We start from the raw sequence: 13,558 nt of genomic DNA, 5'->3' as shown, positions 1-13,558 counted from the left end.
GTTCTTGTACCTGTCTTGACATAGTTCCCCAAATTCTCCATTATAGGACTAATTCAATACCATTTCCGATTCTTTATGATAGCTTCTGTATCTAATGAGATCATGATTAAGAATATTATAGGTTTGGGTTACAGTATATAACATATTTGTGACTTGGTTATTTGATTTGGCTGTCCATGCCTCTGCTTTGTTACTTTAAAATGAAGATAAAATCTGTCTTACAAGACTATTACATAAGAAAACCCTTGTAAAGCACTTAACATAAATTTAAGTGAGCTTTCAATATATCTTTGGCATTATTTCTCTCTTCTTTCTTTCACTCTTTACTTTCTTTTGTCTCATACAACACCCTCAAATTTTAGGCATTTAGTTAATCATTGCATCTGTTATCAGGTCTTCCTCAGCTCTTTCTTAATGCTATTCTTACAACCATTTCAGAAAAGCTTATTGTCCAATTCAAGCCAAATCATGAGATAAACAGCCTGATTTATTTATTTTGCAAAAAAGCCTGCAGGAGTTTGGGGGAGGGGGTTGGGACAGGATAACTCCTATATGAAAAGGCAGCATTCAAAAACTATAAACGTAAATCCAACATCAAAATGAATTTTTGTACATCCAAAGATGTCACTAACATTTAAAAACACATTAAGTCACAAGATGACAGAATATATTTGCCACATGCTGAGAAAGGGTTAAAAACCAAAATATGTGGCTACTTTAAAAAGTTTATGGAAAAATAAGATTGAAAGGTAATATGAATTTTTCCATGAACTTTTTGAAGTACCCTCGAATATAAAGGATACTTACAAATCATAAAAAAACCCAGGAAATGAAAAAAATGGGCAAAGAATATGAATAGGCCATTCCTAGAAAAGAGGAAAAACACCAACTAGCCAAAAAAAGAAAAAAAAAAAAAAGGCAGCTTAATTATAATCAGAGAACTTAAATACACGATGAAATACCATTTAACAGATCTTTACACTGGCAAGAATTTTAGTCTGACAATAGCAAAGTTTGAAGAGATGGAGTAACAAGAACTCTCAAACACTACTGGTGGAATATACAAGTGTATAATAAAATGTCTAACCTGGTAAGCAAATTGTCCATTTCTGTTTATGTTGAATATGTGCATACGCTATTTTCCAGCAATACCACTCCTAGTACGTAACTAGAGAACACACAGTTGTGTACAACAATGCCCATTGCAGCGTTGTTTGGGGGGTAAAAATAAAACAATTCAAATCTCCATCAACAGAGAAATATATACATCATGTACTGACATATTAGAAACCTTGATGAACAGTGAAAATAAACTAGAACTGTACATTGCAACACGGATATTTCAAAAGCAAATGTTTCATAAAGATGCATAAAATTTATTTTTACAAAAAGTTTTTAAAACGTGTAAAATGATACTATATATTGATTAGGGTTATGTGCATCTTTTAAAGTTAGAAAATAAAAAGCATGGGACCAGTAAATACCAAAATCAGGCTACTAGTTAATTCTGGGGTCTGGAAGGAGGGCTATGCTATTGGGAATAGACACACGGAGGGATTGTTGAATGAGCGGTGTGGTGTCCATTAGCTTCTTTTGTATACCTGATGTATTTTAGTATTCTAAAAACGTAAATCTAAGAAAGGAGGTAAATACACCGTGTTATCAAGACTTTACTACTGTTAAACAGCCGGGATTCTAAAAGAAAGGAAGAAGCGTGTTTTCCAAGACCCCTGGTTAGAGGTCTCTGGCACAACATTCCCTACAGCCACCACAAAGCTTTCCTCGAGTTTCCTGCAGTTAATGGAACGTATTCCTTTCTCAGACCCCTCACTGTTTCTGAGACATGAAGGAATATTGGAAGGACCCGAGGGAAATTAAGTGTTGGGCCGGGCCCTGATTTAACTTTTTTGATAAAGTTAATGACCGAGAACAGGCTGCAAGCAACTCCAACCCGCCGCGAGTTACTGGCCTCTGCTCTGTCCCCTGCTCCTAAGATCTCAGCCCAGAGCTTCCTATTATAATAGTCACCTATTCACTATTTCAACATCCCAAGCTAACCTGTTAACGGCAATGAAGAATTCAGTAGATTACGTAGTCATTTAAGCTCTTTTGTTGATAGCTTGGGGGCCCTAAAAAGGGCCTTTTTAGTAAATGACAGGGCCTCAAAGTGCTATTTAGCCGCCGAAGCCGTAGAGGGTGCGTCCCTGGCGCTTGAGCGCGTAGACCACGTCCATGGCGGTGACAGTCTTGCGCTTGGCGTGCTCCGTGTAGGTGACGGCGTCGCGGATCACATTCTCCAGGAACACCTTGAGGACCCCGCGGGTCTCCTCGTAGATGAGGCCAGAGATGCGCTTGACGCCGCCGCGGCGGGCCAGGCGCCGGATGGCGGGCTTGGTGATGCCCTGGATGTTGTCGCGCAGAACCTTACGGTGGCGCTTGGCGCCCCCTTTTCCCAGACCCTTGCCTCCTTTACCGCGGCCAGACATTCTCAATAAGTCACAGAGGAAAACCGTGCTGCCACTAGTGGCAGCTTCGTTTTATATGTAAACTATGCGGACCAGATTGAAAACCGAAAGAGCTGTGGCGGGAAGTACCTCTATGTTAGGGGAGGGGACCTAAAAGGCGAACAAGTCTGCTGGGCTATACTCCCTTTTGTTCTCTTTCAGTTCTTTTCAATCCTCAAGGCCGAGTCTATTTTCCTCCTTTTTTTTTCATTCAATATGATTTCTGCCCCATCCTCATTAAACAAAACTTTAACATTGTAGAAGATGCATAAAAAATCAAAAATAATAAAATACTGTTTTTAACTATGTATACATGTGTTGTCTTTCTGGAATACTATGTGCATAAGACTGCAATTTTGTAACATTTTTCTCCATAATCTAGGATGGAAATATACTCCATATACTCTATATTCTAACTTCTTAGAAATAACAAGATGGACTAATGAAATCCAGAATTTTAGTATCGTTTAGGTATATTGCTAAGTTCTCTTCTACCAAAAGTATACCTGTGTTCATTTCCAACAGCAGTTCCTATTATGCCTACAAGCTTACTAATGCAGGGTAGAATCATTTACAAAAAATCTAACTGTAATAATTTGAATTTGATTTCTTGTATAGTTAACTTTTTAGAAAGTTAACCATCTGGTTAATCAGTGCAATATATTAAATATTTCCCTCACTGATTTGAGAAACTTAATTTATCATATGTTGAATATTTCACTTAAAATTACTTCTTGAGTTTCTATTGTTTCACTGATCAGTCTATGTCTAATGCTAAAAAATTTTCAGATAAGAAGAGGAGGTGTAGGGGCAAGGGAAACTTCCCCTTCAACCCGCTAAAGGTTCTCTGAAAAATCAACTGATAGAGATTAACACAAAGAAAAAGGCATAACAAATTTTATTATTTCAACATGCTGGGAGGGGAAAATGCATGGCGGAATCACAAGAGAGTACTGTCCCAATTTCCCATAGGGTACAGATGATTATATACCAGTCTTCATAGGAAAAGGGGAAATAGGGGATGTAGTAGTAAATAATTTTTAGAGGGCTCAATGGGCTGCAGAACATACAATTGGCCCAGACAATGACTAGTAAATAATTTTCTTCAAAATATTGAACAGGATCAAAATAGAAGACAATAGTCTGTGACAAGAGTTAGTCCAGGTGTGTTGACAGACTCCAGTCTTCTTTCCTATGATATGAGTTAAATAAATAAAATCTCAGTTAAAGGACCAGAGGTAATTATCATTTTCTTTGGTGGGTCCAGACTTCAGGCAGATAAGGGAACAGCTTCATCCTGTGCTTTGAAGAGTGACAGAGGAATGACAGACAGGAGGGGGTGAGGGGGAAGGTCAGAGAGACTTTGAGACTTCTTTATTTCAGTATGTAGAAGCATCATATTTTGTGATAACTTTCTGCACCCCAACAGAGGTTTCAGGGAAAAAATAATTAAGTTGAAAAGAAATGGGGTAGATTGACCAAACTTTAGAGCAAGGGTTTTTAGCATAAGATTCATATATGCTACAATACCCCTAAGGATAAAATTCAGTGGTTAAGTGGCTGTGGTGGTGGGGAGGGGGAAGTCCATGAGTTTGGATAGGGAATTTTAATTAACCTTTAACTAAATTTTAGCTTTCCATTTTATCATGAATTTAGGCCACAAACCTCAGTACTTGTTAGTCTCATTAGACTCGCTCAATTATCTTGAAACATTTATATTTATCTAATTATTAATGGCAGTTATTAGGTACACCAAAAGATATTATGTAATGTGTTCATTATATAAGCATATATCACTATCAAATTTATTTTTAAAAATGCTTTGATAACTAATAAAACTGTGGTTTTTTGTTTTTGTTTCTTTGATTTTTTGCACTTCATACACTTTAAACATCATTCTGTAAACATTTACCATGTCACCAGACAGCCAAATGTGTCCACAATATACAAGAAAAGTTAAGAATTTTTTTTTTCTTTTTTAAAGATTACATCAGAGTTCTGTGAGCAAGGGTGGGAAGCAAAATTCCGCAACCTGAGCAAGGGAAAAGATTGGCAAGGGTATTCCTTATTTGCTTACAACAGCAAAGTTATTTGCCATGACACATTAAATAACCCTCCTCCACAGGTAAACATCAGCCTTACTAGGAGGCCTTGGTTTCTGACAAGAGCTCAACATCCTGTACTTTTCCAGCATTCATAAACAGCCCTTTGTCAAACCACATCATAATTCCTTTCCCCACCCAGACGCTTAAGTCTGTGAGGTAAGGGTTTTAACCGTCTGTGTGACTAGTAACCATTTACATGTCAAAGGCAATAGTTACGGGAAACACTTAAAACTTCTCGGTTCTAAGTTCTGAGGGAGGCAGCAAGATTTCAGGCGTTTCCCCAATATGAAAGCCTTTCTTGGGCTCTAGGATGATGTCACGCCTACAGATATCATCTCATTATTCATTTCATTTTAGGGGCATATATTTTGCAACATTGTGGGGAGTGGGGTACTGAGAATGATTTACAGCGCATCTGTCAGGGAAAATGTGTGTAGCTCTGATGGAGCCTCTGGGGAGTGTACTGTCATGTCACAAAACTCTCTGTTGATCTGTGGGCGAGCTGGACGGCTCTGGGCAACATGGTGACTCCCTTGGCACGGTGCACAGGTTGATGTCCTTGAAGAGCCCGCGAGGTAGTTTCACGCGTCCTGAGGCGCCAGCGCCGTCCACTCTCCAGAGATCTCGCTGAAACAGCAACTCTCGGATCAGCAGCTCGGTGGACTTCTGGTAGCGGCGGATCCGGCGCAGGGCCCCGGTGCCAGGTCGGTAGCGGTGAGGCTCTCTTACGCCGCCCATGACCCGTGTGGTGAAGCGACGTGCTGCACTCTGCTAAATTGGAGCCAGGGCAATACTCTTTTCCTACCAAACTGCTTCAGAAAGTGATGAAGCTAATGGCAGCCTGTGAACACAGTGACTGGGTTGATAATTAAACAGTGGCCTAGAAGGTCTGCTCACGATAATGAAATTTTGCAAAGGTCAACATCTTCCCTGTTTTTTCTGAACCTGAGGTATTCACCACAATTTGCCTTTAACCCCGACTGCTTTTCGTTTCTCATTCTCTTCCCCTTCCAATAAAGCAAGTGTTAAGTTCTTTCCGAGAAAATATGGGTGGCCCTGAAAAGAGCCTTTGGTTTACACTCTATTAGAGTTGGTGCAATTAACCCAGGTTGCTACTTGCCCTTGGCCTTGTGGTGACTCTCGGTCTTCTTGGGCAGCAGCACGGCCTGGATGTTGGGCAGGACGCCGCCCTGAGCGATGGTGACTTTACCCAGCAGTTTGTTGAGCTCCTCGTCGTTGCGGATGGCCAGCTGCAGGTGGCGCGGGATGATGCGCGTCTTCTTGTTGTCGCGGGCCGCGTTGCCCGCCAGCTCCAGGATCTCGGCCGTCAGATACTCCAGCACCGCCGCCAGGTACACCGGCGCGCCGGCTCCGACCCGCTCGGCGTAGTTGCCCTTGCGGAGGAGGCGGTGCACACGGCCCACGGGGAACTGCAGCCCGGCCCGGGAAGAGCGGGTCTTGGCCTTAGCCCGAGCTTTGCCGCCTTGCTTCCCGCGTCCAGACATTTCGGACTCTACAAACTCACTACCAATAGCCACCAAAACTAAAGTGCAAGGGCGGCACTTTTTATAAGCAGCATTGAGCGCGAAAAGGAAGACGTGCATTTTCATTTTAACCAATGGAAATGCGACTTTGCTATTTGTACATCCTGATTGGGCAAAACTAACCTTTGACGTTACCCTAAATAACCACCAATCAGACGCAGTATTTTAATTTCACCTTATTTGCGTAAGACATTCTATATAAGAGCGACACGCGTCGTCCTTTGTTCCCGTTGTCCCTCTGTTTTTCTCTGAGCAGTTTGTGTCTTTGCTGGATTATGCCGGATCCCGCTAAGTCCGCTCCTGCCCCGAAGAAAGGGTCCAAGAAGGCGGTGACCAAGGCGCAGAAGAAGGACGGCAAGAAGCGCAAGCGCAGCCGCAAGGAGAGCTACTCCGTGTACGTGTACAAGGTGCTGAAGCAGGTCCACCCCGACACCGGCATCTCGTCCAAGGCCATGGGCATCATGAACTCCTTCGTGAACGACATCTTCGAGCGCATCGCGGGGGAGGCGTCGCGGCTGGCGCATTACAACAAGCGCTCGACCATCACCTCCAGGGAGATCCAGACGGCCGTGCGCCTGCTGCTGCCCGGGGAGCTGGCCAAGCACGCCGTGTCCGAGGGCACCAAGGCCGTCACCAAGTACACCAGCTCCAAGTAAACAGTGAGTCGGCTGCGAAGCTTCAACCCTAACGGCTCTTCTAAGAGCCACAATATTCTCAAAGGAGAGCTGGTGCTTGTTTTCTTTTGTGCCGGAAGTCGATAGGGTTGTCAAAATAAGTGTCTTTTTGTCTGAATTTAGGGCAATTGTTAGACTTTTAGGACCGTTTCTGTCAAAGATAAGCTAGAGATCCAATGGTTACTAAAACTAACGTGACTTGTTCTTGGCAAAGCTCCAGAACTAGTATAAGGTAGCATGAAGCTCTGAGCTTTTCATTATCACTTAACTTTATGTTTAAAGGGGTTTGCCAGCATTTTAGTAACCGTTAGGGTTAAGTAACGAGACTGAAAAAAATTTTAAGTTCCTATCAAAATAACTCCGCGGTCACCCTGTCGGACAATGAGTTGCACTAATGCTCGGTTGCAGACTGGGGCAGTGTAAACTTTCTCCCCGCGTCCTGATTGGTTGCCGGTATCCAGGAAGCGAAGGCCGGTGGGTGCGCGGGAGGAGTTCGGACCCAGCTGCCGGCTTCCAGCACACGCAAACTAGTGAACTGTCCGTCTTGTTTTTCATTCATTCATTTTCTTTAGCGTTTTTTGTTTTGTTTTTCTCTTTCGGGGATGAGGTTCTTTTCTCTCGAAATATTCGTTGGAGAGAACGGAATTTGGACTTTGTAATTTTTAGTCTGAGAAAGATATAATGTATTTCTAATCCCGATACTGTTTTCTCTATCGTATGTCCACATACGTAATCGGAAACACGACAAGACTAAATAGGACTGTTTGGGGTGCAATGAAGGCAATAAGCTTGGGGGCATTTATTTCAGACTCTCTTCTGAAACACCAATTTTCAATTTTAAAGTTCATTTCCTTGTACTTTAGATTCTGTTTGACTTTGCCTAAAACTAGCGAGGAAAAACAAGTTCCAAGTCATTCGTGTTGTCATAAATGCGAACCAGTTACCCAACAAATGATACTGTTTCTTTAGATTATGACTATTCAAAATTATGTGTCTCCGTTAGGTAAAAATCCAAGGTCTATAAAGCGTTTGGAAGTTCCCACTATGACGAGTTTTTGGTTGAAAAGGTAGTAATTCTACATTTAAAAAGAAAAAGGAAAAGAAAAACCTTGTTGACTCAAGTCCTACGCATCCTCAAAGCCAATTTACATCTTTACTAGTCTCTGAAGTTTCTTTCCTTCTTTGAGCTTCTCTAACATTTAGAACTGACTCCATATAGTTTCATATATATATACATATATATATATCTAGAAGAATTGCTCTCTACCTCATTTGTTGTATGTACTTCCATATAGAGAATGTACACTTATTATGACATGAAAAATAAAGAGGGAAAGGAAAAAGGAAAAAATTATTTTTTGCCATCATCATTTTACAATGATAACTGAGTCCTATGGAAAAATGGAACATAAGTTTTCTCATTATTTGTGAGTCACATGAACTTCTGATGTTCTTTACTAATCTAATCAGATGATAATTTACAAACTAAATACTTATTTTGTTGTTTCTTTGTCTTATAGGATATAGGAGAATCAGAATAAAAAGCAGAATTTGTGGGAAAAGGAGAGGAATTGGGACAGAAGATGACTCATGAGCATATTGTCCAGCCACAGGTGAAAATTTGTAAAGACTAAATTTTTGAAAATTAATGCAGAGTTAAGTTAAAAAGGTCCTGGCTAATTCTCCTATTACTCAGAACATTAAACTGCCTAAAAGGCAAATAAATCAAACCTTTTGGGTTTTTTGCACCTTGACCGAGTCCTTTTAAGAATAAGGGCAAGAGTTTAATCCTTTGCTTGAAAAACTAAATGCTGTTAATTCATCCCATTGCTAATCAGCTCCAGAATTGGTTGAAAACTAAATTATTGCAGTATGGCATTTTTAAAAAATGTATAATGTAAATATGTATTTGTTGCTCAAAATTCTTGTAACTAATTGGCAGATTTTCCCCAGAGATCGCAAACCAGAAAGATGTCTGGAGCATAGTCTTACATGAAATAGAATCAGCTGTTCTTAAGGGACTTCTTTTACAAGCTATATAAGATGATTATATTTCCTTTTTCTACTGTGCACATATTTCTTTTAAAGCTGAACTACAATGGCTATTGAAATCAAGGTACCCCGTCCTCTGGGCAGATAGAGATATACCCATAAAGTCTGTTGAAAAGTTAGTGGTTCTATATTTTGATATCATGTGGATATTTATTCTTCAGTTAAAGCATTTATATTCGATATGTTAAAGTTAGTTACATTATAAATTTTCCTTAATTTTATTTTTCATATTTGAGGATACATAGAAAACATTCAACTGCAAATAACAATATATTTACAAACTACCTATTGATTTGAATGACTTATTTTAAGCTTTTATTTTGGCATGTCATTTTTCCTGATATTGTCCCCAAATTTTGGATATGGAATCTTGTTTAGAGTCTGCATTGGATAAAGGCATTATTTACATTCTGCACATGAAAGTGGAGTAGAATTTTTGAATTTTAATTCAAAAAAATCTGTGGATTTCTGCAGAGCTTGTTTAACTTATTATTATTTTTCTCAGTCTTTACAAATGTATTTGTACTCATGTACTATGGCAACTGCACTACATTTGACATTGGGAAACAAGATGAACATACCTATGTTTCCCACAGTTACTTGTATATTATCAGATCTATAAAACTATGAAGTACATATAAGCACTTGGTCATTATTTGGAAGTGATATACAAGAACCAGCCTGAATAAGTACTGAAGGAAGAAAATAATTACCTAGAGCAAATGAGTGGCTCACACTCCAATTATTTCTAATTCTGAAGCATAGTTATACTCTTAATTTAATAGCATGAGGACTTTTCTATAAATCATTGATTGAGAAAGATGATCTAGGTTTGAAACGTGGCTAAAGCATTGGCAAATAACTTTTTCTGGTTTGTTTTTTTCTTAATTTTAAAAAGGGGGATGGAATAGTGTCTCTCATGGGTTAATACTTTTACTACGCTTAAAACAGTGTTGTGATGGTTAATTCTAGGTGTTGACTTGATTAAATTAAGGACTTCCTAGAAATCTGGTAAAGCAATCTTTTTGTGTATGTCTATGAGGGTGTTGCCAGAAGAGATTAGCATGTGGGCCTGAGTGGACGGGGTGGAAAAATCCCCTCTTAATATATGCACGCATCATCCAATCTGCGGGGGGGGGGGGGGGGGGGGGCAGACAGAACAAAAACGGAGGAAGAGGTAGATGGCTGTCTCTATTGACTGGAGCTGGTATATATTTTGCTCTCTTGTCTGTGGACATCAGAACTCCAGACTATTTTGGGTTTGGGGTTCCAGGACTTACACTATCCGCTTCCCTGGTCTGAGTCTTTCAGACTTGGACTGAGTCTTGCTAGCGACATATCCTATCGTGGGACTGCTCAGCCTTCGCAATCGCGTAAGCCAATTTCCCTAATAAATCCTCTCTCGTATATTCATAAACTTGTCCTATTGGTTCTGTCTCTCTGGAGAACCTGACAAGTACAAATATCTTGCATATAGGAATCATTCAACGTATGTGAACTAAGAATACTGACATCAATAATAATAGTATTAAAAGCAGTAATAATATTGCCCTACTTAGGAGTGTACATGAAAGACAATAGGGAAGAGAATTCCTGCCACTGGGAAGAATTTGGAGCATTGTATCTCATTGTTTACTTTTTCTGGAAGGTGAATGGTCTAAGATATTGAGTGTCTTTTAAAATGTTCTCATAAAAAATACACATTGAAAGCTGGTCAACTAAAGTGTCTCAGAAATCTTTAAATACAATTTAAATTATATTGACTGATATAAATTACTGTGAAATTTGTAAATACACAAATAAAGTTTTACTAATTCTTAGAAACCGGTAACTTGATGAAATGTTTTTTTGATAACTAACTTGTGGAAATTTGTCCTGTCTACCTATATTTTCTCCTTTGATATTTCATGTATATATTTGTCTATTTAAACTAATCACCTTTTGCCCACCCTGTATCTTAGCATTTTTTACGTGGCATGTTGGTGACATAAAACTTTTTCCAAGTTGCAGAATACATAGATGGCCTCACAACAGAGCTATAAGAGAAATGGATTCTGGACTAGGAGCTGTTTGCTGTAACTGAAAAGATGTGTCCTATCTCTTTAGAGAGAATGAGTTTATATTGAGCTTATGGCTGTGACTTATATTATGTTAGGTGAAGAAGTTATTATCATCATCATGAAGAACTAATATGTGGAAAAGTTATTAAATATATATGATATAGCCACATACTAGCTACAGTAGATATAATAGATCCAGAAAAAACCAGTGATTCAAGGGTCATATTTAAAGATATTAAGTGAAACCACATATGTGTTCATGGGAAGAAATATTGAATATCATAAATATGTCAATTCTTGTAAAATTGGTATAGTTTTCCAAGGTAACTCTAATCAAAATTTTAACAGGGTATATTTGAATCTTGGAAATTAATTGTAACATTTATTTGAAGATCAAAGTGGCAAAATATACAAGAAACTCCTGATTAGGTAGAACATGGATTTAATGATTTAATAAAAAAGATTCATACAACATTAATGTTGGGTAGTTTTCATAGAGATGGACACATTTACTGACTTCAGATAGAAAGCCAAGGATAGCATCTAACTTAGATTAGTGAGGAAAAGATAGGCTTGTTGAAAACTTGTCATTGCGTGCAGTTGGTTATCCACAAGGGAGAAAAAGATCCTTAAATGTAAAAGGAAAACCACCAAGATCTTAGAAGGTAAGATAGGAAAACATGATTCTACGGTAGGGAAAGATTTCTTAAAGAAGAAGTAAAAGTACTAACCATGAAGAAAAGACTGTTACATCACATTTCATTAGAGGAGACATTTTCTTTTCAAACTGCTTTACAGCATCACACTTTCTCTGTTCTTTCTTAATTTGGGAAGAAGAAAATATTAGTGAATATCGGTTTAAAACAAGGAAGGAGTTGAAAAGTCTAATTCTACTGAAATCTGACCACGCTAGGCCAATCATCAGTGTTTCTTTCCTGCTAAATGTATGGGTTATACTTTTTCCTGTGTCCTCTGGGCTTCTCAGAGTAGCCACTAGACCCGTGGACATTCTCGACAGCTGCTAGAGCAGGACAGCCCCTGCAAGTGAAGGGAAGATGAGCTGAGTGTTTGTTTCCAGCAGTTGGTTGTTCCCTAACATTCTTTCAGTTATTTACCATAGTAAATAAGACCAGATCAGGAATGTAAAGAAAGATCAGTGACATTGATTAACCTGTCACTACATGTTTTTCAGAAAGAGAACTTTCTGGCATAATGAATATGATATCAGCTAGCCTGAGAAAACCATAAATGCAGAAAACAATCCATCTGCAACTTGCACAAAATGTACCTGCATTTGCTAGATCTGCATATTTGTTCAAATATGTAATAACTGGAGAGCCAAAAGTATGGTTATACCTATTTCCATTATGGGTGTGTGACAACTACCATGGAAACAAGAATAAGAGTAAAACATGGAAATCAATAAATCAGCCCATAAAAAGGAGCACCAAATTTGGTTGTTTTTCTTTGAGCCTAAGGCAGGAATTCCAGCCATACTTTGCCCTCTGAGGAGTCATGTGTTCCCTTTTGTTTTTCTGCCCTAATCTTGACCACTTTCCAGCTTCAGCAAATGTTGGGAAAGTATAACTCCTTGGCAAAAGTCACCTTCCTAATGAGAAAGTCATCTAATGGTTAACATACTATACATGGCCCTACATATGTTTAAGGATAAAAAATGTTGCCTCTCCCTACACACAGAAAGTAATACTGATAGAGGGCCTCAGCATGTGTAGAAAAGGAGTTGGGCAAAATTGTGACTTTTTGCTAGGTTAATAGGCTTATCTAGGTCATAGTTTTAAAATACATGCTTCTTTCTGCATGAAAAATAGGGATTACTATGATTAGTCACAGAGAGAACTCAAAATATGGCATTCCTACAAAGCATTCTTTTTCTTACTCTAACATGGAAAGAAATTCCCTTCTCATTCTTTGTTTTCTTCTCTCTTTCCTTCTGGTTCCTAATTCAGAATAATAAAACTGTTAAGATGTCTTTTACTATTTTGTCTATAGATATAGAAAATGAATTATTTTTTATTATGTGGAACAAAGATTTTCAGATTAAAAGAGTTTGCATTATAAACTCAAAGGTGTTAAGTAAAAACCCTTTTAACTTAAATTTGAATGGAAAATGTTAGTAAGAATTTTTTTTTTTTTTTTTTTTTTTTTTTTTGCTTTTTAGAAAACAAAAACTTTCCCCTAACACTTTTCAAAGGAATGGTCCAAAGGCAATGACAATTCATGATCAGTGAGAATTCCCACCACCCAGACTATAGTCTCTCTTTTCCAAAGAGCAACCATAGGTGCGTGAAGACTTGGGTAAATTTTATGGATTAAAATCGATTTAAGAGGAATTGCAATCAAATGCCATTTGTGGATCTGATGGGATCCCCGTTCATACACAATCATTGTAAGAAATATTTGAGGTAATTGGGGATTTTCTTTTTTTTAAAGCTACGTATTGGATGATGTTACAAATCGTTTTTTAATTTTCTTAGGTGTGAATTCTTAATGTGTTTTCTTTATGCCCGTGTCTGTTAGGATGTTTGTGAAAATATTCATGATTGAAATCATGTGTTTGGGATTTTTTAGACTCCCCCCCACCCCCCGCCCAGTGTGGGT

At 38.6% G+C, this 13,558-nt stretch overlaps 3 protein-coding genes across 4 annotated transcripts in view; 1 reads left to right on the top strand and 2 right to left on the bottom strand.

The window, feature by feature from the left end:
* Positions 1-3,248, bottom strand: part of LOC134377918 (histone H4) — a 734,914-nt gene extending 731,666 nt beyond the window's left edge. The window contains exons 1-2 of one of the 2 annotated variants that reach the window (XM_063096729.1): positions 3,226-3,248; positions 2,175-2,487 (exon numbers count right to left, since the gene is read on the bottom strand). In XM_063096729.1, the coding sequence (XP_062952799.1) occupies positions 2,175-2,486 (312 nt within the window). In that variant the 5' untranslated portion in view covers position 2,487; positions 3,226-3,248. Of the gene's footprint in view, positions 1-2,174; positions 2,488-3,225 lie in introns of those variants that run through there. The other variant, XM_063096728.1, reaches the window with a different exon arrangement.
* Positions 3,249-5,721: 2,473 nt separating this feature from the next.
* LOC134379267 (histone H2A type 1) lies at positions 5,722-6,114 on the bottom strand. Its single transcript, XM_063098465.1, has one exon. It carries the CDS (start codon positions 6,112-6,114, stop codon positions 5,722-5,724), a length of 393 nt encoding a protein of 130 aa, XP_062954535.1.
* Positions 6,115-6,395: 281 nt separating this feature from the next.
* LOC134377677 (histone H2B type 1-H) lies at positions 6,396-9,973 on the top strand. Its single transcript, XM_063096229.1, has 2 exons — positions 6,396-6,812; positions 8,348-9,973. The coding sequence occupies exon 1, from the start codon at positions 6,429-6,431 to the stop codon at positions 6,807-6,809; it is 381 nt and encodes a 126-aa protein (XP_062952299.1). The 5' UTR covers positions 6,396-6,428; the 3' UTR covers positions 6,810-6,812; positions 8,348-9,973.
* Positions 9,974-13,558: the final 3,585 nt, after the last annotated feature.

This window comes from Cynocephalus volans, chromosome 5, assembly GCF_027409185.1.
Source record: "Cynocephalus volans isolate mCynVol1 chromosome 5, mCynVol1.pri, whole genome shotgun sequence".
NCBI classification, from domain to species: Eukaryota; Metazoa; Chordata; class Mammalia; order Dermoptera; family Cynocephalidae; genus Cynocephalus; species Cynocephalus volans.
This window is presented reverse-complemented; position numbering and strand designations above follow the sequence as displayed.

Coding starts and splice junctions, on each gene's coding strand:
- LOC134379267 (XM_063098465.1), bottom strand. CDS start 6,114: ATGTCTGGACGCGGGAAGCAAGGCGGCAAAGCTCGGGCTAAGGCCAAG.
- LOC134377677 (XM_063096229.1), top strand. CDS start 6,429: ATGCCGGATCCCGCTAAGTCCGCTCCTGCCCCGAAGAAAGGGTCCAAG.